Source organism: Paralichthys olivaceus, chromosome 3 (assembly GCF_024713975.1).
Source record: "Paralichthys olivaceus isolate ysfri-2021 chromosome 3, ASM2471397v2, whole genome shotgun sequence".
Classification (NCBI taxonomy): domain Eukaryota; kingdom Metazoa; phylum Chordata; class Actinopteri; order Pleuronectiformes; family Paralichthyidae; genus Paralichthys; species Paralichthys olivaceus.
This window is the reverse complement of record NC_091095.1, coordinates 28,084,819-28,108,172: the sequence shown is the minus strand read 5'-3', so window position 1 is coordinate 28,108,172 and position 23,354 is coordinate 28,084,819. Positions and strand designations below refer to the sequence as shown.

The 23,354-nt window shown below is 44.3% G+C and overlaps 1 protein-coding gene across 13 annotated transcripts in view; it reads left to right on the top strand.

Moving 5' to 3' along the window:
• The window catches only part of arhgef2a (Rho guanine nucleotide exchange factor (GEF) 2a), a 111,009-nt gene that overhangs the window by 72,485 nt on the left and 15,170 nt on the right, over positions 1-23,354 (top strand). For all 13 annotated transcript variants that reach the window (XR_011240738.1, XR_011240736.1, XR_011240737.1 and 10 more), the window contains 4 exons: positions 3,454-3,521; positions 20,240-20,428; positions 21,739-21,822; positions 22,032-22,081. Coding sequence is in view for 9 of the 13 variants with exons in the window: in XM_069522780.1 (XP_069378881.1) it covers positions 3,454-3,521; positions 20,240-20,428; positions 21,739-21,822; positions 22,032-22,081 (391 nt within the window). In the remaining 4 variants the exon portion in view is untranslated. The remainder of the gene's footprint in view (positions 1-3,453; positions 3,522-20,239; positions 20,429-21,738; positions 21,823-22,031; positions 22,082-23,354) is intronic.

Sequence of the window (23,354 nt, the reverse complement as noted above, 5' to 3'; positions counted from 1 at the left end):
CAAGTGGGATGAACGCCGTCTCTCCTAACAAGACCAGGTTTCCTTCAAAAAGTTTGCCAATTATTTACAAATCCCACACCGTTTGCAGGACACCACCTTGACAGCCAGCGGTTAAATGTTTAGATTTAGCCAGCAGCTTCAGTTTGGACTCGATGTCGCCTGCTCTGGCCCCTGGCATGCAATTGACTAGGCTACTGCTGTCGCCAACCTCACCTTTCTCAAGCCCGAGTTGCCAATGACCAGAGTTTGCTTCTCAACAGGTGTGTCGTTGAGTGGAGAAAATCAGTTTGAAACGTAAACTGGTGTGTCCTTAATTGTGGGCTTTGAGGTAGCACTATGCCCCCTCTGGACAGTCACCCAGCCGCCCTGGGCTCCCGGCTGCAAGGGACTGCTAACGGGGGCTAAGCTAGGTGGCTCCGCGGCGGCCTGTTAGCCTACGAGGGTGAGCTCAAACAGAAAAATCCGGTGAAACGCAGATGGAAAAACACTGTTGCTAAAGCACCAGTGAGTAGAGAGTGATATATGTGGATGTTCAACTATAGATTGGTTATTAGCCGTAGTAATATAGAGAAATATCGGTGTTAGCAGAGGAGCTAGTTCAGAGAGGGCGACCACCACCAGTGGCAGGAGAACAGGAAATGATAAAATATGCTTACCGTATGTCAGCACATCACATATAGTGGAGTTACAACAACTTCATTGTTCTTGGCCTTAAACACCTTAGAGATAGATTATCTAATGATATAGCTGCACTAAATGGCATTGCCCTTGCTTCCAGTGAAACAGTCAGGAATTTGGGAGTCATCTTTGATCCTGATTTGTTTAAAACTAGTTTCTAGGACCGCCTTTTTTCACTTACATAACATCTCAAAAATCAGACATGTTTTTTTCTCAAAAAGATGCAGAAAAACTAGTCCCTATTATCAGACACTAGCACTAAGTCGTTAAAAGACTCTGCAGCTTGTCCAAAATGCTGCAGCACATGTCCTGACAAGAACCAGGAAAAGAGACCACATATCTCCTGTATTAGCTTCACTACACTGGCTTCCAGTTAAATCGAGAATATAATTTAAAATTCTCCTCCTCACCTACAAGGCCCTTAATAATATGGCACCATCATACCTTAAAGAGCTCATAGTACCATATCACCCTACTAGAGCACTGCACTCCCAGAATTCGAGCTTACTTGTTGTCCCTAAAGTCTCTAAAAGTAGAGTAGGAGCTTTCAGCTATCAGGCTCCTCCCCTGTGGAGTCAACTCCCAGTTTCGGTTCAGGAGGTAAGAGTAGGCTTAAAACCTTCCTTTATGATAATGCTGGTTAGAGCTGGTCCAGGTTTGTGTTGGACCTGCTCTTAGTTATGCTCCTATAGGTCTAGAATACATTCTAGCCACTCTCCTTCCTCTTTAATACATTAAAGACATAAATGTAATGTAACCCTTTCTTCCCCAGAGTCCCTTTGCCTTATCATTTGTCGATCCAGGGCTGCAGCTGCGGCCACCTTGTGGATTATGTTGATGGATCGCAAATCAGAGATCGTGATCGTAATGGCAGATCCCGTATCATGTTGGCCTCTGATTGTGGATAGTTGTCGTGGACCATGGCCGAGGTGGCAGCCGATAGTACATCCTGAGGGAAGCAGTGGATAAAAAACGGAGTTCATATCTGACTGATTTTATTAACTGATGAAAAAGCAGCCATGTGCAGTGATATAGGAAATTGTGGATGTGATACATTGAAATTCATCGAGATGCATTGTTGTGCATTTGAACCGTCAAATCGTAAGGACTAGTGAAGGTGCACACCTTTTGTGAGCACACAGTCACGTCAGTCAGGCAGGCAGCACCTCCCTCCTCCTGTCCCAGTTGTGGTGGTTTTTCATTGCTTATGTGGAACTGAGTTTTGATAAACAAAGGAATAAGCTATCAGTGCCTACAGCTAAAAGACAAAAACAAATATAATTAACTTGTGTCTTGCTAATGCTAACATAGTGCTTTTCTAGTCTTGATGACCACCCAAAGTGCTTTACAGTAGTTTGTCATTCACACATTCATACAGTGATCATCTTTGGGGAGCACTTTTTTATGTGAGGGGCCAATTGGGGTTCAGCATCTTGCCCAAGGACACTTTGGCATGCAGATGGGGAAGACTGGGATTAAACCACCAACCTTCTGATTGGAGGCTAAGTGCTGTGTTGTCATGATCCTGCCCTGACCCCAAGCTCCGGAGGTCTATTTTAGTCCTCTTATGTGGATTCCTTCTTTGTGGACACTTTTTGATTATGAACTTTTTCTTGTGGTTGTTTGGTTGTTTTTCCCTGAGTTTACAGTTTCCTGTTTTATTTAGAAATTTTGCTCTGTAGCTTTATTTCCTGCCTTTGTCCTATTTCCCGCCCTTGTGATCGACCCTGCATCCCTGTCTTTGTACTTCCCTTTGTCTTTCACTGGTTCATTGTTTTACTTTTGATCCTGTCCTCCTTTCACCTTGTTCCCAGTTCCATGTTTGTCATTTTCCTATTCAGTTGAGCCTTTTGCAGTCTTTTGGGGACAGACTTACCAATGTGCCACGTTTGGAACTGACCATTTGGGTGGAAAATGACAAGCATTAAACATTCTCCAATCTGACACCAGTAAATAACTGTTTAATGTCAGGATAGCACAGTCAAAATTTCAGTCCCTAGCCCCAGGCATTGTGGAGATATTGCCCTGTCCAGCTACTGTGCTTGACCCTTTTATGCACAACAGAAAACAGTTAAATCAGCCAAAATAAATCAGTAAGCAGGAACAAGTGGGTTTTTGGTAAGGCTGTAACGAACAACTGTGGTTATTAATACAATAGTTTAATTAAAAGGTAAAAGCAACATCCTTTCCAGCAATATATATAAAAACAACTTATTCATCTTCATGTATAATTCTATCTAAGTATTACGGATACTGGCAACTTAATTTGGACTATACTTCTAGTTTCAGATACAGTATCTATGATTCCAGTCTGACTAATTACAATTGGAGTTCAAGATACAGTACCTTTAATTTGCCTGAATTCAAGATACTTTAAATTAAGTTCAATTGTAGATATCTGAAAATGGAATAACGAACGTGGATATCGGTAATGTTTTGGATAGTTAAAGCTACAGGCATGTATTTTTCTGTTTGAACAGAGGCATGGCTGTCACTCATAGCAGAAAGGCTGTGTCAGGCCACAACAGACAAGCTGGTCTTGGCTCAATGAATGGCTATATAAACACATGCATATACAATGCAAACAATGTCGCCCCTTCCAGCTGTTGTTGTTGTTGTATCTCTTCATCTTGTTTCAGTGTCTAAAATGTATCAGTACATTTTTTGCACCAAAAATAATGAGTATATAAAACTTTAAACATTTACAAATACAAAGCTCTGTCAATCACATCACTAATAACAGAATTTGTGTGGTCTGCGCTTTTCTGTGTTTAGGTGCCCATCAAGAGAGGTGTTCCCCCTAATAGAGACTGAGCACAAGGCCCATCTGAGGAGACTCAAAGGTCAGGAGACAACATTAATAACACAATCATGAATATTCTAATATGGCACACTGCATGGCCTCTATTTCTGAGCACATTAATTCTCATTTGTCTGTACTGCACATGGAATTTCTATTTGCGAGAGCCAAGTTATGTTTTAGCTAATCTGACTTTCTCTGCTGTCAGTTGTGGTGTAATGCTACACAAAAATCCCAGTTTGGTATGTATCTCGGTCTAATTTTTTCGGAACAGTAGAAACAAGAAACAGAAAACATTAAAGAGATTTTTTTAGTGCTTTTTATTCAACCCATGTTAACTGAGCAGAGTATGGCTGTGTCTTTTAAATAACAAAATAAATTGAAGGGCAGAGCAACCACAGAACCCACAGAGCTAAAACAGCAGAACTACTCCAAGGAGCCGTGGCTAGAGACATGCCACACACTTGACTGCAGCCTTTTAAAGCACATTTTAAAAGCACATTTTCCAGCCACATTTAGAACATATTCAGCCATATCTGTATATACCTTTTCCTATGAGCAGAAGGGTGAGAGTGTTGCGCCAAACAGCACGGACACGCTGCAGCAGAAAGCGCACAAGCGACAATCAGCAGGGAATCCAGCGTCAGACAAAACAAACAGGCAGATAACGCCAGCCTACCTGCGGACAAGAACCCAACCCCAACAGAGCTCCCAGCGGGACAACCGGACCATCAGTATAGCTGGCCACTTGCTATGCTACGAGAGTTGGAAGTCGGTGTCACCAATGTGCACATTGCGCTGGCAATGGATGGAAGAAAACGTGCGCTGCCTTACCTGTATGTATGGGGAATGTGCCCCAAGGTATAACGTGCCACGCTGCAGCCACGCCACACCGCAGTCACCACCCGAGGGATCAAAGAGTGGAAGGAAGGTGCATGGTGTGGCCGCTCACATGGTTATAACCAGCAGAAAGGTACAGCCCTTGGGGCTTGAGGCATACAGGGGCTGTTACCAACCTTGACTTTAAGGCCTCAAAACTTTTCTCACACTGAGGTGTCCATGCCGCGCCCAGGGCCTGACCTGACCTTTTGTTGGGCTTGATGCCCGCAAGCTCGGCCACCAACTTAAAGGGCCTGCCAGCTTGGCAAAGCCTTCCAAAAAGCGACGATAGTAACTTGCAAAACCGAGAAAGGAGCGCAGCTCCGTAACATGACAGGGAGGCCGCCAAGTAGCTACAGCCTCATTTTTCTTGTGGTCTGTCGTGACTGCCTGGCTGGAGATGACATGGCCCAAGTAGCTAACCTCATGCTGGAAGAATGTGCACTTGTCAAGTTTTGCCTTTAAGCCCTCCTTTTGGAGACAGCTAAGCACCACTTCCAGTCACTGGAGATGTTGTTGGACAGAGGATGAGAAGACAATGATGTAATCCTAATATAGTAGCAAAGACTGGCCCTGCTGATTACCAAACATCCTCTGCATCAGCCGCTGGAAGGTGCTCGGGGCATTACACAAACCAAAAGGCATTCAAATGAATTCAAAGAGGCCAAAAGGTGTGCAGAAGGCGGTTTTGGGCTTGTCCTGTTCAATAACAGGAACCTGGTTGTATCCACAGGCAAGATCTATGGTGGAAAACCAGCAGGCCCCAGACAGTGCATCCAAACTCTCCTCAATACGAGGTAGGGGGAGGGCATCCTTCCTGGTCTTGCTGTTAAGGAGGCGATAGTCCACACACAACGTTAGGCTACCATCCTTCTTGCGAACCAAGACAATGGGGGGGACGCATAACGACTGCTGCTCTCTCCAATGACCTGCTCAAGAAGCTGGTTAATTTGGGCCTTCAGTGCCTGGTATTCCGATGGAGAGATGCGCCAGTACCTCTGACGGACTGGGACATTGTCAATCAGAGGGATGTCATGAGAGTGAAGATTGGTACAGCCCTGATCACCATCATGGGCTGAAAAGACAGAGCTGTACTGTTGCAGTAGAGCCCTGACATTTGTCTGTTCCTGCTCAGCCAATGCCGACAGATCCAGTGATTCCAACCTATCTGCAACTGAGGTGGTAGCTAACCCCGAGTTAACCCCACCTCGGTTACACCTGCGGGTAGACTGACGACCCGGGCAGCAGACAGAGCACCAAGTCCAGTCCGTGGGTAAAGAAAAATCTCAGTCGTCCCAACGTTGACCAATGGGACGTGAGCAGTACCCCGGATGACCTGCACAAGACGTGGAGATGCCAGCAGCCCATCTGGTAAACCCAACTCAGGGGGCTCGAACAGTACTGTCTGACCAGAAAACTGTTCTGAACAGGTGCTAGCAACCCTCTTCATCACCCAACCAGGTATGCGCACAGCTCGCTTACCTCAAACCCTCACTGTGCCAGTGGGGCTCGCTGGAACCTGGGCGGAAGACTGATGTCATACACAAGCTAGTTAACCCGCTTTCTAGCCAGATCCCAGATTAAGCTGGTAGTAAACAAGGAAGTACAGTTCCATTTTCCTACCTGGCCTGCCTCCAGCAAGTGTGGCAAAAGACCAAGAACATTCTTGTGGATTGTAAAAAGTCCACTCAAAAATTGTAGCAGTAACATGGGGTCTGTGTAGCTCATTTGGTAGAGCATCTACCTTTCAACCCAAAGGGTCCCTGCTAAGGCATTGCAATGGTCTATCCACCACAATAAAGGGGAATTGTGGCAATCATATGCCTACAATTTGTTTACAAATAGTACATTAAATAATGTATTTCTCCTTCTTGGCTCACCAGTATCATCTTGGCTAGCAATCAAGCCAAGAGGGGTCAGTCATTTCCAGCCATATAAGTCTTTGAAGATGATTTTGAGTGCTGCCTTTTGGGAAGTCATATTGCACCGTTATCCTGGGAGAATCAAAAAGGGAAAATTGGGATATTGAAACCAAATTCAAAGGAATAAAAGGAGTGTTCAGGACCCCGATAGGTCACCTGGCCCTCTACTGAGTAATGATCACAGCCCCCTTGATAATGTTATTATGATTATTTGGTAGGGGCCAGGAGGGTGTGCTGCTGGCCTCTCTTGTTTTTGTAAATGTTATATTATTATTTATTAGGGACCAGGCGGCTGTGCTGCCAGTCCCTCTTGTTTTCCATAATGTTATTAGGGGTCATAAAGAAAACATCACACACTGCAGAATGCTGCAGCCAATGGCTCTGGATCAGGAGGAAAGATCCCAACTGGCCCACAAGATGCTAGGGACATGCACCCAGGTCTGATCAACCTGTGGTGGGATCTGGAAATAACTGAAAAAGTATTATTGGTACGAAAAGAAGAAATTGGAGAAGTGTATAATAATTTTATCCAAGAAATGTACCCCTTCCCAAAATCAAACAAAAAGAGTGTAAAAAAGATAACTCCATTCAACCCTGTCGAAGGCCTTTTCGGCATCTAAGAATATAAAAATTTCTGAAACAGGAGAACTGGATGAGTGGTATATGATATTGGACATACGTCTCACATTAAAGAACTAGAATCTGTTCATGATGAAGCCTGTTTGGTCAGTAGATATCAAATCAGGTACAATTTTCTCAAGATGCTGGGCAAGGACTTTAGCTAAAATTTTACCATCTACGTTCAATAATGAAATTGGGTGATATGAACCACAACAGTGAGGATCTTTGTTCGTCTTCAAAAGCAGAGAGATTTGGGCAGAATATAGTGTCCTGGGGAGGATGCCTGAACAGAGAAATTCAGTGAACATGTTAAGTAGCAAAGGAACAAGCTTGACTGAGAATCTCAAGAAAAAAATTCAATTAGAAACCCATCTGGTCCAGGGCTCTTACCACTCTGCATTGCCATAATGGCCTCTCTCACCTCTTTTGAAGTAATTGGCCATTAATATTTCTGGTTATGTCATCTGATAATGCAGGTATGGGAAGGTTAACAAAAAAGTTAGATAAATCATCTGAAGTGGGAGGACATTCTGAGGAATAAAGTGAGACATAAAAATTTCTGAGGGCATTATTCATTTCTAGAGGGTCCCTGGTTAGGCCACTGCTTATGCTGATTTCTGAAATGGCTCGTGAGGCAGCTATAAATGCTAAGTGCTATAAATTCAACAAAATGTGAATCAGAAAGAAGAGATGTATCAAATGTCCAAGGTGGACAAGATGAAGATTTATCAGAGAACATTATGCACATTGAGAGGGGTGAATAATCTGATATAACCCTAATGATAGTTACAGCTTTGAACATGGGGAAGTAATTTATTGTCAACAAGAAAGTAATCAAAGCATGTGTTTGTATGATAGACAGGAGAAAAGAATGAATAACCTTGTGTATTGGGGTTCAGACGCCTCCATATGTCTGCTACTGTAATTATTTTTCAGAATCAGAATCAAAATCACTTTTATTGCCAGGTATGTTAACACAGGAATTTGACTCCAGTTTTACTTTGCTCTCTTGGTACAAACAGTTGAAAAAAACAAACCAACATAGAGATAAACAAGAACAAAGACAAAAACAAAAGCTATGTACATGTACAAAAAAGCTAAATAATTGGTGCAATAGTGCATAGTGCATGGATGAAATAATAAATATACATATACAGTGTGCACAGTATATTAGTATGTACAGATATTTTACAGGTGATGTTACTGATATTTGAATCCGGTTTCAGCTGTTCGACATACAGAGACAGCCTGAGAGAAAAAACTGTTCTTATATCGGGACGTTTTGGCGTACAGTGTTCTGTAGCGCCTTCCGGAGGGGAGAAGTTTAAACAGTTTGTATTCAGGGTGTGATGGGTCTGCAGAGATGTTACCTGCCTGTTTCCTGACTCTGGACAGGTACATGTCCTGGATGGAGGGCAGGCTGACACCAATAATTTTCTCTGAAGACCTTATTGTCCGTTGCAGTCTGTTCTTTTCCTGATTTTGGCCGATCCAAACCAAACAGTGATTGAGGAGCAGAAAACAGACTGAATGATGGCAGAGTAGAATTGTGACAGCAGCTCCTTAGGCAGGTTGAGCTTCCTGAGCTAGCGCAGGAAGTACAACCTCTGCTGGGCCTTTTTGATGATGGTGACTGTGTTGGTCTCCCACTTCAGGTCCCGGGAGATTGTGGAGCCCAGAAACTTGAAATTTTCAACAGCAGTCACAGAGTTGTTGGTGATGGTGATGGGTGGCAGAATGGGGGCGTGTCTCCTAAAGTCCACTGTCATCTCCACAGTTTTGAGCGTGTTCAGCTCCAGATTGTTCTGACCACACCAGCAGACCAGCCGTTCGACCTCCCGTCTGTAAGCAGACTCTTCACCGTCCTGGATGAGGCAGATGATCGTTGTCTCGTCTGCAAATTTCAGGAGTTTAACAGACGATTAGAGAGGTGCGGTCGTTGGTGTAAAGGGAGAAGGGCAGTGGGGAGCGCACACACCCCTGGGGGCCAGTTCTGATAGTCCGGGTGCTGGATGTGATGCTCCCCAACCTTACCTGCTGCTTCCTGTCAGTCAGGAAGTTTGTAATCCACTGACAGGTGGAGGAGGGCACTGTGACCTGGGTGAGCTTGGTGTGGAGGATGTCTGGAACGATGGTGTTGAACGCCGAACTGAAGTCCACAAACAGGATCCTGGCATACGTCCCTGCAGAGTTGAAGTGTTGCAGGATGTAGTGTAGTCCCATGTTGACAGCATCATCCGCTGACCTGTTTGCCCGTAGGCAAACTGCAGGGGGTCCAGCAGGGGGTCTGTGATGTCCTTCAGGTGCGACAATACCAGTCTCTCGAAGGACTTTATAACTACAGACGTGAGGGGAACAGGCCTGAAGTCATTCAGTCCTGTGATGGTGGGTTTCTTGGGGGTGCCTTCCTGATCTTCTGTCTGTGGAAAAGCTGACAAACATCCTCTTCACAGATCTTGAGTGCTGGTGGTGGGGTCAGAGGGGAGAGATGGCAGAAGTGGTGTGGATGGGTCTTTAATGTCTGAGGGGGGGAGAGGTATAAATGAGTCAAATCTGCAGTAAAACACATTCAGCTCGTCAGCCAGTTGATTGTTCACTGCAGTGTTGGGGGATGGTCTCCTGTAGTTTGTGATGTTCTGCAGGCCTCTCCACACTGACACATCGTTGGCTGAAAGGCTGTTTTTGATCTTTTCAGCGTAGCTCCTCTTAGCTGCTTTCACCTTGGTCGTCAGTGTGTTACTGGCCTGGTTGTACAGGACTCTGTCCCCACTTCTGTAGGCCTCCTCCTTGGCCTGACGGAGCTGCCTCAGTTTTGCAGTGAACCAGGGTTTGTGGTTGTTGTATTTGCGGAAGGTCTTGGTGGGCACACATATGTCCTCACAAAAGCTGATGTATGATGTCACAGTATCAGTCAGTTCATGCAGGTCTGAGGCTGCAGCCTCAAAAACAATCCAATCAGTCTTGACCACAGACTTAGAAGATGAAGATTTAGCTTCTGCCTGTAGGTCGGGATAAGATGAACCATGCAGTGATCAGGGAGTCCCAAGGCTGCACGGGGGACAGAGTGTTATGGGACTTTAAAACAGTGTAACAATGGTCCAGAGTGTTTGTGTCCCTGGTGGGACACTTAATGTGCTGTTTATATTTAGGCAGTTCATGGCTGAGCTTTGCTCTGTTAAAATCCCCCAAAACAATGAGCAGAGAGTCCGGGTGTTTTTTCTCCACGTTGTTTATCTGGTCGCCTCAGTTACACAGGCCTGAGGAGGGATGTAGACTCAGACCAGAATAAACGAGGAAAACTCCTGCGGTGAATAAAACGTTTTACAGTTTATGAATAATGTCTCCAGGTGAGGACTGCATGATTTGTTTAGAACCGTGACATCAGTACACCAACCTTCGTTAATGTAATAGCATATTCTACCTCCCCTCGTTTTCCCCATGAGCTCTGTGTAGGTGAAATCCAGGCAGGTGGAGAGAAGTGTCCGGGATGTGCTCACCGAGCCAGGTTTTGGTGAAGCACAAGGCAGCAGATCTGTTAAAGTCCGTGTTGTTTGTGTTGAGGAGTAGCAGTTCGTCCATCTTGTTGGCCAGAGGGCGGACATTAGCCAGGTGAGTAGACGGGAGCGCAGTGCAAAGCCCCCGCTGCCTCAGTCTGACGAGCACACCGGCTTGCTCCCCCCGGTGTCTCCGGCGTCCTTGGCGGAGTCCATAGAGAGCTGCTGCTACTCCAATAAGTAGCTCTGGAAAACTTTCCAGATCAATGATCTGTGGTTATTCCCATGTTTATGAGCACAAAAGACACAACAAATACACAAAAACGTAAAAAGTACTAGAGAGCGAAGTACCGAGGAAGCTGTCCATGGTGCCATCTTGAGGTCAATTTGTTTATCAATTTATTACGGTACATATTAATAACTTTTGCTGATTTGGACAGGACATATTTCTTCCTGGCATTAGTGTCTGAAGACTGAAGACAACTGTTCAAATTACCAGCTATTATTACCTGATGAGAGTCAAACTTTCATATGCAAAATGTAGAATATAATCACAATTTAGTTTCTTAACTTTTGAACAAACAACTACTGCTCCAGGACATGTGATTGACAAAACATGAAAACTAACACATTAATCAAGGACAACTTGTAGACAAATTTGTTACCGTCAGCATCCATGGGATGCTAGACCATGCAATAAACCCACTTCATCATTCACACACGTCGGCGTCAGGAAACTTAGAGACCACATAGTCCATAGCCAGCTTCGGATCACTGAACATACTTTCCGTTTCCCTGGGCAGGGTGACGCAAAACCTTGCCGGCCGACAAAAACCAAAACAACCCCCATCAATGTCTCGGAGTCGCCTCCTCACTTCCCCAAGAGCCGCTCGTCTCTGTGCTTCGGCAGCTGTCAGGTCCGGAAAGATGTAGATGGGTCGGCCATTGAGAGAAAGGGAGCGCAATTGACGTACCTGGAGAAGAATGAGCTCCAGGACCTGGAAGTAGTGTACCCTGATGACAAAGGGTCTCGAGGTTGATTTGGCTTCAGTTTGGCTTGAAAAGTTCTGTGAGCCCTGTCCAGCGGGGTTATTTCCTCCAGTTTAAGCACCTCCTGGAGCACAGTAGAAATAAACTCAGTCGGTAACACACCTTCCTGACCCTCTGGAATGCCCACCAATCTGATGTTATTACTCCGGGATCGGTTGTCCCGGTCGTCACACTTGGACAGCAACTTGTTCACTTGGCATCGAAGCTTGGAAACCTAACCTCAAGCACCGACACAGTGTTGCTAGTTGTAGTGCCCGATGTTTCCAGCTCCTTTAGATGGCTCTCTTGCTCAACAACAGTTTTCTGTAGGCTGGTAACAGAGGATGACAATTCTTCTCTGACAGCCACAATAGCAGCCTGTAGTACCCCAGCGGCCATGTCTATTTTGGAGCAAACATCGGCTTTTAGCGAGTCTAGGGCCTTGGTCTGCAAAGTAGCCGTTAGCTTATCACAGTCAGCGCCATCTGTTGGATCCTCCAGTGTGTAAGCGTTAGCACCACAGGCTCCTTTGTTGGACGAGGATTTTGCAGTAGGTGGCTTCATTATCAGACGATAAAATCGATCAGCTGGAGCCCAGTAACTTTAGATAACAGGAGATGTCCTTGTCCATTGTGAAATTATATTATATTGAAATTATCTGTTTTATATCGAAATGACAAAAAATAGCCTGTCAGAGTTTATCTAAAGATCGCCTACATCACTGCTGCGCAACAGCGCCCCCCCCCCCCCGTTCGGCCTGTATCATTGATTATAAAGTCAAAACACCTGATGACACTAAGGTGCAAAACTGAATCCGCTGTTGATCCACTAACACCTGCTAACATCTACTGGTAGTTGGTAACTTAAATTGTATAGAAGACATTCAAACATCCAAGGGATATTCAACGTAATATTATTTATTCTAAAAAAAGACTAAAAAAAAATTTGCCCAGTTCCAGGTGATGCAGACTTAACAAATTGATGTCTAGTCAGGCATTGTACTGTGTTATCAGAGCTGGGATGTGTACCTGGGATGTTTACTATAAAGCATTTAAAATCATTAATTACAATCATCTTACTGTTTTATTACTTTTCATCATGTAAACAATTATTAATATGATTATTTTGTATTACTGTCATAGGCACTTCCTCATTACATTTGTAAGTATAGAATAACATGGAGTGTATTTGGTGGATATAATGTGTTTATATAGCACTTGTTTGTTTCATCGACCATTCAAAGCTCTTTACAATATAAGTCACATTGACATTCATGCATATATACATTCATGCATATATACATTCATACCGACTTCTATAGGCAGTGATTTGTTTTTTTTATTAGTCACTTCATAGACTGCCAACACAGCCATCATGAGCAATTTTGAATTCAGTATCTTACTCAAGCACACTTCGGAATGCAGACAGAAGGAGCTAGGGATTTAACCACAACCTGAGCGACAGCTGCCCATGGTTGCACATATTTGCTCTCTTGCTTTTAAATCATCTTCTTACAAATCTTCCATTTCTTCTTCCTCTGTCTTCTTGGTGATGTTACTCCTTTTGGGTTTTTGATCTTCCTTTTCGTCAATCAATTTATATAGTCCATATTCACAAATGATTGCCATACCATGCTGTGGTACTCTGTGAGCAGCTCTGGCTCACTTCGCTGCTGTATTGTTCTTCTTCCTTTTCTAATGGTCTCTCGTGGAGATTTCTCTTGGTGGACTGAAGGAGCTCTAAGGGCTTTTTCCAAAGACAAGAGAAAAAGAACAGACCTCAACTTGACGTCATTTTTATGGGCTTGCTGAGAGGGGATATGTTTTCATTATCTTGCTTCACTGAATCTAGCTGTGGTCCATCCTGAATAACTGGTACTACAAAGATGCCTATCAGCTGTCTCAGTTAACTCTTCATGTGCATTCATGTGGAATGATGTTGAGATGTTGTGTTTTCTGCAGATGTTTTCTGCTTTGACCCTCTATCTTCTGCCCATTTTATCAGTTGCATATTATTACAGTAGAATTACTTTTCACTGGATATTTGCTTTATGTTACTGCAGTACATTGAGGAATTAGATAATTGGGAATGCATATGTGTTGTCTTCATATTGTGTTCATTGTGTAAAGTAGTTGCTCTGGGGGAAACCAATATTTATTGCAGTACAGTTGTTACGTTTTGGGGTTTGGACCAGAGTGTGGAGTTGGACACGGAGGTATAGGTAAATAGTTTATTAACAAAAGGGCAAGTCCATAAACGAATAAAATATCTGAAGATGTGGTGGCGACGGCAGGCGAGCTGACCCGAAGCATGGAGGAACACAAAGCGTAGACAAAAAACTCACGAGACTGAAAGCTGAGGTGCACTACCACATGGGACAGAACGGAATAATCTGGCAGCTTGATGAACTGGTGGGGGGGGGGGGGGTTATGGAGAAGCTTGATGCAGGTGAAATGAGTTGCAGGTGTGCAACCTGAAAGTGGGTCAGCCCTGCCGCGTCACCACACACACTTCAACTGAAAGAAAAAAGGGAGAAGGGGGGAAAACAAAGACAAGCCAACACATGACCAAAAACAACCCAAACCTTGACAGTACCCCCTCCTCAATGGACGCCACCTGGCGGCCTACCCGGTTTCCCAGGGTATCGTCGGTAAAAGTCCTGAAGGAGAGACTTGTCCAAAACAAGAGCTTTGCTCACCCATTACCGTTCCTCCGGACCGTACCCCTCCCAGTCCACAAGGTATTGGAAACCACGGCCCCGCCAGCAAACGTCCAGCAACCGGCAGACCGTGTATGCAGGGTGCCCAACGATGATACCGGAGGGAGGGGGGGGGGGTTGGCCGGAGGGCTAAGTGTACTCAGTGAAACAGGCTTGAGGAGAGAAACATGGAAGGCAGGATGGATCTTGAGAGCAGAAGGCAACTTAAGTCTGACAACAGAGGGGTTTATGCCCTTATCAACAGGATATGGACCAATGTACTTGGGGGTGAGTTTTCTGGATTGTACTTGCAGCGGTAAGTCTCTGGCTGACAGCCATACCTGCTGACCCGCTTGATACTCCGGGGCCGGTGTCCTATGGTGGTCAGCGATGCGGCGATTACGTTCCATGTTCCGTACGATGGCAGCCCGGGCCTCTCACCAGACCCGGTGGGCACGCTGAAGATGGGCCTGGACCTATGGCACAGCGATCTCAACCTCCTGATTAGGGAAAAGAGGGGGCTGGAAGCCCAGGGAAACCATGAATGGTGACATACCTGTAGCAGAACTGACCAGGGAGTTATGGGCATACTCCACCGATGGCAGATGGGTGGACCAGGAGGCTAGAAGACGAGGTGCGACACACCTCAGGGATGCCTCCAAATCCTGATTAGCGCGCTCTATCTGACCGTTGGTTTGGGGATGATACCCAGAGGAGAGGCTGGCAGATTTCCCGTGCGGCTGGCAGAAAGTCCTCCATCCCTAGGGGGTGAACTGGGGGCCCCGGTCTGAGATGATCTCTGAGGGGATTCCAGCCTGGGCTCGGTTGGAGGACTTGCTGCGGGTACAGACAGAGCAGGCGCCAACAAACTCCCTGGTGTCAGTGCTCATGGACGGCCACCAGAAGCGCTGGTGAAGGAGGAAGAGTGTCGGGTGAAATCCTGGATGGCAGGCCACCTTGGAGGCGTTTCCCCAGTGGAGCACAGGAGACCTCAGGGACGGGTGTACAAAAAGGTGGTCTGGTGGACAGTCCTCAGGTGGTGGATGATCTTGGTGGGCCTCCTGGTTCACCCTCTCAATCTCCCACCTGGCTGCTACAACCACACAGGCGGGCTGAAGGATCCTCTCTGCTGGGGTCTCCTCAATCTCAGGCGCAAACTGATGGGACAGGGCATCAGGCTTTATGTTTCGGGACCCAGGACGGTAGTTGAGGATGTAGTGGAACCTCCCAAGGAACAGGGCCCACCGAGCCTGACGACTATTGAGCCTGCGTGCAGAATGAAGATATGCCAGGTTTTTATGGTCAGTCCAAACTATGAAAGGGAGTACAGCACCTTCCAACCAGTGTCTCCACTCCTGCAGGGCCAGCACGACTGCAAGGATCTCCCTGTTCCCCACATCGTAATTCCTCTCTGCAGGTGTGAGACCATGTGAGAAGAAGGCGCAGGGGTGGAGCTTCTGATCCTCAGGAGAGCACTGGTAGAGGATGGCACCGACTCCCGTGTTGGAGGCGTCAACCTCCACGATGAACTGCAGTTCTGGGTCTGGGTGAACGAGCACAGGAGTAGTGGAGAACATAGTCTTTAAGGCATCAAAAGCTTCCTGAGCACTAGGAGTCCACACAAAGGGATGCTTAACTGAGGTGAGTTGAGTTAGTGGTACTGCAATTCTACTGTAGTTCTTTATGAATCTCCTGTAAAAGTTTGCAAAACCCAAAAACCTTTGCAGCTATTTTCGGGTCTCAGGAGATGGCGAGTCTAAAACAGCCTGAATTTTGGCTGGATCAGGTTCCAACTGGCCCTGCCTGATCACATACCCCAGAAACACAACAGAGGAAGCATGGAACTGGCATTTCTCAGCTTTCACAAACAGTTTGTTCTCTAAAAGTCTCTGGAGAACTGCCCGGACATGACTGACATGCTCTTGCTCACTCTGGGAAAAAATCAAAATGTCATCTAAATAGACGAAAACAAACTTATCAAGCATATCTCTAAGAACATTGTTTATGAGGGCTTGAAAAACTGCTGGCGCGTTGGTTAAGCCGAACGGTATTGCCTGGTACTCAATTTGTCCTAAATAAGTATTGAAAGCAGCCTTCTATTCATCTCCTTTTTTAATTCTTACCAGGTGGTAGGCATTCCGGAGGTCCAGTCTTGTGAACATGACTGCATTACGCAGAGGCAAGAAAGCAGAGTTGATCAGAGGTAATGGATACTTGTTCTTAACAGTCATGTTATTCAAACCTCTGTAGTCAATGCAGGGACGAAGCGACTTGTCCTTCTTTGCCACAAAAAAGAACCCTGCACCGACCGGAGAAGACGAGGGCCGGATGAGACCCACTGCCAGAGAATCATGAATATAAGTCTCCATGGCCTCTCTCTCCGGTCTGGAGAGATTGTAGAGCGTCTTGGTCGGAAGGGGGGCACCTGGCAGCAACTCAATCGCATAGTCGTAGGGTCTGTGAGGGGGTAAGGACAGGGCCCTATCCTTGCTGAAACATGACTTAGATCATGATAAGCAGTAGGAACAACTGATAAATCAATGTCTTCCAGGGGACTTGGAATCTCAGCTACACTAGCTGGAATAGCAGACTTCAAACAAAAAAGGTGACAAAACGTACTCCATGACGTGACAGAAATAGTGGACCAGTCTATTGTGGGGTAATGCAGTTTCAACCAAGGTAACCCTAACACTACAGGCGTGGCCGGAGCAGACATGACATGGAACGACACATCCTCTGTGTGGTTGCCTGACAGAACAAGGGTGATGGGAACAGTGGTATGAGTTACAGACAAGATTAAGTGACCATCTAAAGCCAGAACTCACTTGGGCTGGGGTAATCTCACTAGAGGGATGTTATGTGTGGAAACCAAACATTCATCAATAAAATTATCATCTGCCCCAGAATCAACTAAAACCTCCACAAGGAATGAATCTAAAGACCAGAGTAGGGTACCTTTAAGTAAAACACGACTGGTGCGAAGAGGGGATTGAGTGGTGTGGCTCACCAGTGCCCCCCGACCGGTTGGTGAGCCAGCTCTTTTGGCCGGGCAGGGCAGATTGACCGATGATGACCCTCTTGTCCACAGCAGAAACACAGGCCCAGCTGGAAACGACACTGCCTCTCTGCCAGCAGCAACCTGGAGCGCCCCAACTGCATAGGCTCCACAGAGGGGGTGGGTGGTAATGTGGTCTCTCCAGGTGGCTTGCTGGCGCCCCAGGCTGCCGACTCAGGGAGCACTGGCTTCAGGCGCTGGCCAAGGCTAGAATAGTCGGAAAGCCCCCTCTGCCTCTCAGACCTGCATCTTTTCCCTCTGTTGTCTAGTCTGATGGCTAAACTAATAAGTGCCTCTAAGGAACCTGTTTTGTCCCAAACTGCTAATTCATCCTTGATTTCTTCAGCTAAGCCCTTTAAATATACGCACTGAAGCGCAGCCTCATTCCACCCACTCTCCACAGCTAGGATGCGAAAATTCAGAGAATACTGGGATACTGACTCTCTGCCTTGTTTAAGGGATAATAATCGACTAACTGCCTCTTTTCCATTCACAGGATGGTCAAAGACGCTCCGCATCTCTTCAGTAAAACTCTCAAAATCTGAACACAATAAGGGGTTGTTCCCAGACATGGCTAGGGTCCAGGCAGCTACTTTATCAGAACAAAGACTCATTATGAATGCGACCTGGGACCGATCTGTGGTGTAGGTACTAGGCTGTTGACTAAAAACTAAATTACACTGGTGCAAAAAAGTAGCACATGTCCCTTAATCTCCTGCGTACCTGTTGGGTATGGGGATGTAAGGCTCTCGAGGCTGAGGAGGCAGGGTGGGTTCGGTCCTAGGAGATGCAGCACCGGTGCCGGCAGCAGCTGGAGCCGCAGTTGGTGGTCCGGGTTCACGGACTGCTCCGGCGAGGTAGTAGAACTGCGCTGCCACGTTGTCCAAACGTCTTCCGGTCTCCGAAACATTTGTTGTTAACCGTTGCAGTGTCTCCACGATGCGACCCAGCGCCGACTCGTGCTGTCCGAGTAAAACACCCTGAGCTGTTATTGCTTTACTGACACGGTCCGACTCCTCCGGGTCCATAGTGGCCAGATTATTCTGTTACATTTTGGGGTTTGGACCAGAGTGTGGAGTCGGACACGGAGGTATAGGTAAATAGTTTTAACAAAAGGGCAAGTCCATAAATGAACAAAAAACAACCACCAACTGAGGGAAAAAACTGAAGAGGTGGTGGCGACGGCAGGCGAGCTGACCCGAGGCACGGAGGAACACAAAGCGTGGCACTCTGCAAATGAAGAAACAAAAGGCAGGAATTAACGGAGACTCACGGGCAAAGACAAAAAACTCACAAGACCGAAAGCTGAGGTGCACTACCACATGGAACAGAACGGAATAATCTGGCAGCCTGATGAACTGGTGGGGGGGGGGGGGTTTCTGGAGAAGCTTGATGCAGGTGAAATGAGTTGCAGGTGTGCAACCTGAAAGTGGGTCAGCTCCGCCCCATCACCACACACACTTCCACTAAAAGAGAAAAAGGGAGAAGGGGGGAAAACAAACACAAGCCAACACATGACCCAAGACAACCCAAACCAAGACAACAGCAGTGTTTTGAATTGATCTGATCAATCTGTAAGGTTATTTTGTAGTTCATTTGATGTCTTTAATCTGTGTACATAGTTTTGATTATAGAATTTGGTTTTGACATATGCCACTTGTGAAGATGAGTGTGCAGTCACATTTTTGTGTTTAGAATTTTGGGAATTAGAGCACAATTTCATGATGTGTAGAGGCTGAGTACGTGAACTGGAACCCAAAAGCACAACTCAGAATACAGTGTCTGGTTTCCAAAAACAGTAGTTGGTTATTCGAAAAAGGTTTGATACACAGAAGGAAAGAGAAAGGGCAGAGGTATCCAAAACGTGAGGCTAAGGCTAGGTCGAACATGATCAAAAACACAAGAGAACACTAGACGTGGATATAATGCTTGAATTCTATGTACAAGACAAGACGAACTGGCACAGGACCATATATACTAACTGAAGCGCAGTAAACAAGATGCAGGTGAAACATATTAGGGAAGGGAAGGTAATCAGTGAGACACAAGAGGGCAGGCTTGAAGTAGACTAAAGGAAACAGAGACAAGTGTGAGTGTCAAAGTAGAACAGGAAGTGACATGTAAAATGAAACAGGAAATACTGTGTGTGTGTGTAACCATGACATGATGTGTCAATGAGTTTTTGCCTAACACCAAATCGGCAATTACACATCTCTTGTCAAAGCAAACAATTCATACATTTGGATAAGTACACAAAGCAGCCACTACACCCTTTTTGGTGTGCAGGCTATAGCAGTTAGTTAAAATAACATTTTGTCAAACAAGTTGTAAGCCCACAGACACACAGGTATCCAAATGTAATATGTATGAATAAGTATTCTGAAGGTACTCTTAAGTAAATGTAGCTTGAAAGAATTGTAGTGTGAAGGAAGTAACCTCACTAGACCAGGAGCCCATCCGACTGAACTTTTTATCACTGAGTGACATCTTTTTAGACATCATAGTTGTCTGTGGATGATACTGAAATAGATAGACATTTTACATTCAATAGTGATGTTCATATTTTTCTGGCAGGGTCTTTAATATGTTTCTATACTTCACAGGCAAACAGGAAGCATTCATGAGTATGACAAATTTGTGGCAAACAAAATCTGGAGCATGGAGAGCAGCAAATGTAAACAAAGATCACCAATTAACATTATCACCAGTTAAACGGGAATAAGAGCTTACACAACCATAAGAACAATGGATAACCCCATCTCAACTTGTATCTTTCATCAACTTAGTTAATCGTGTGTAACCTAACAACAAACAATTTAAAAACACACTGTGCACTGTGTAGAAAACATTAGACCTTGAAGTGCATTATTGCTTATGTGTGTAGGAGGGCTGTGTACTACATGCTCATGGGTGTGTTAGGAGTGTGCATCAATTTCACAACAAAGTATATATGCATTGAGTGTTCCTTACATCTGAGACTGGGGTAAGATTAGGAAGGAATTGTCATGTTTTTCAGATTTGCATTAGATTCATGATTAATTAATTCTGACCTCCTAACTATAGCTGACCTCCATCACAAGGACCAGGAAATGCTTGAGCTCCTGCAAGAGAGGGTTACAGTATTCTGTGAGCTGGCAGAGGTGTCAAGTGGTCAGGAGGGCCTACAACCTCCCATCACACGTTACCTATTCAGGGCAGACACACCCCAAGCTCCCCGTGCAGAGAAACTCCTACTGGATGCTACAGCTGAAGGTAACACACCAAGTTTCTGGTCAACAACAAATTATTATTTTCTGTCTGTTTGCAAAGAAGGTGTTCACATCAAAGCCCAACTGGACAGGACAAAATATAATAACTGTGCCAGTTTCCAAGAACAACGGTATCAAAGTTAAAAATGTTGTAAGTCATTGTTGACAGTTTTTATTCTGTCATGACTCACTTGAAAGGAAACCTGCATTTTCAAAAAATATATATTTGTATCCACATTTTTAAATTGAAGCTTAACATTTGGAATTAACCCTAATTTATATTGTCAAGTTATTTGCTTTTTATGTGCAACCATAGAACAGAGAAGTAGTTGTAACTTGCCTGCTGCTGATGCTCTGCTAGAGTCTGGTTGGATGAACTGGTGCTTATATATTGCTTAGTGTTATAGTTTCCATTGGAGAATGCAGCTTGCATGTGCAAATCACCAGCAAAACAGCTGGTGACAGTAGTAGCTGTCATCGTACTCTGAAATTAGGCTAGTCCTAATTATTTTCCATGACTTTAACGCAAAATAAAAATGTGAAAACATTCTAGAGAATGAACATCAGTTTGCCTAAAACAATTTCTCAGTTGTCACAAGAACAAGCCAAATTTAGTTTAAACAATAGTTAAGTATATACAATTAAATTTAATTCTGCAGTGTTCTCTGCCCCTTTAAATGCCAGGGGAATGTCTGCTGAAGGTATTGAAACCACAATAATTTCCAAGCAGTCTCAGTTAGGTTATTTGGCCGATACCAAGGTTAGATAGTTTTATGTTTTATATTGACCTAACTAATGGAGCTGAAATCATTTTAGCCAAACAGGTTAGATGTGAAACATGCACTCACAGCCCTATGACAAGCAACCTGACAATATGCAAAATGGATGGATGAGTCAGTAATTGTAATGATACAAAAGCAGTGGCAGGTTCCAGCATTATTTTACAACCTTCTAGATAGGCAAGGTGTCCCTCATGCCATTACACACAAATATATACTCATGAGCAAAAAAGGTAACCTGTACATGAGTCTACCACTTTAATGTAGACTGAAATATTTCATCAACTGCTATTTTGGATGAATTAAGCTTCAGACATTAATGGTCAACACTAGATGAATCCAATTGACTTTTAAGTCAAAATTTCAAATATATTAAACATGTATTCTTTGCCCAGGATTGTTTCCTTTGCTTCCAACAAATGTTGTTCTGTTAATATTGATTTAGAAGGTATTGAGTGGTGTGAGAGAAGTAATGCCACCTAAAGGGCTGTTTGTATGTGTGTGTGTGCGTGCATGCATGCTTGTGTTTCCACAGTGGACAAGTTGAGTGAAGTCCTTCTGGGCTCCAGTGTGGACATCCCTCTTCTATGCCATCACAACTGCAACGTGATAGAAGCCAGTGAGTCCCACATATTTTCTCATACAACACAGGAGATAAGATGACAATATGTCCCCTCAGCATCCAATATGTAAATTTCCATTTTAACCTTTAAATCATATATTGTTGTGCCATGGTCCTTGCTGGTAATATTTGGTATGTATGTATTTTAGTGACCGTTTTGTTTTTCCATGACTAGTAAGTTGACTGCTGTGTCTGTCTCTGCTCAGGTAATCAGGATCTGTTGGTCAATGGAGCCCATGATTTCTGTGCAGGAAAGGTGAGCTGAGGGACAAGATAAATCTTTCAGCTTCTTGTTGGGTCTTGGGTTGAATACATTATTTTTTCACCATAGCAACTGTTGTAGTATTACAGTCTTACAATACAGTTATCTTAATGCCATGATAACATTTAAGGTTTGATTTTGCTACATCAAATGTGGATTTACTTAAAAAATATGAAAAATTGATTATTTTTCTTAGAAACATCTGAAAATCATGATCACATAGGAATTCCAGGTAATGTTTAGATCTCAAATTTCCAGTTGTTCCTAAGTTTTCCAATTGAGATATGTAAAATCTTACTGATTTACGAATATACTATTACTAACTCAAGGTTGTTTATGGTTGTATTATGTTTCATCATTATCATGTCACTTTGTAGAAAATGTATTATCATTCAAAGGTTTGCACAAGGACCTTAAGACAAGCCACCAACCATGGTTAGCGGTTAAAGGTTTATAAAGTAGACATATTTATAATATATATTCAGGTTCATGATCTAAATTTTGGTTATTACTGGAAAAAGTTTACATACCCTAATGTTCAGAAAAACTTCCCTTCCCTCATATTGTTCTTTACTGCCTCTGTCTGAAGTGCTTGGTTTTAGCTCCTGCAGGCCCCCTTCCTAAAAAATTTAAGAAATGTCAGCCTCTGCTGCTGCTTTACATTACTTTGATAGGGGTTATGCCAGACTAGCCATCAAGGGTGCATTATGATATTGTGGGGTATAATTATGTCATGTGATATAATGGTGTGGAGGTATGTGCTACTGACAAGGATTATTGGGAGTTTCAAGAGCAGTATTTACTGTAGGGGAAAGAAGCTCCCTTTACTGCAGACTATGGGCTTTTTAACTTAGCAGACCTTTTACATACCCAAAAAACCTATATGACACTAAAGGAACGATTAACTGAAAAAGCATAACATGTGTCCTCAAAATGTTTGACTTAGTGTGCTTGTGTGTATGAAGCATGAAAAGGGTCAAGGAGAAGGAGACACATATACATACATGTTGTCATTTACTCAAAGTCTGATTAAATTCAATTCAGTTTTATTTCAGTAGTGGGAACACTTGAGCAACATCAGGTATCAGTTCTGACTAGTTAAAATATAAACAATAACAGTGTTCAGAAGTTAGATTATTATTGAAAACAGTAACAATTCATATGATAATTAATCACTGAAATATTGTTGTTAATAATAATAATAATAACAATAGTTGTTGTCCTGCAGTTGGAGTCAGAGATATCTGCAATGAGAGAGAGAAAGAGA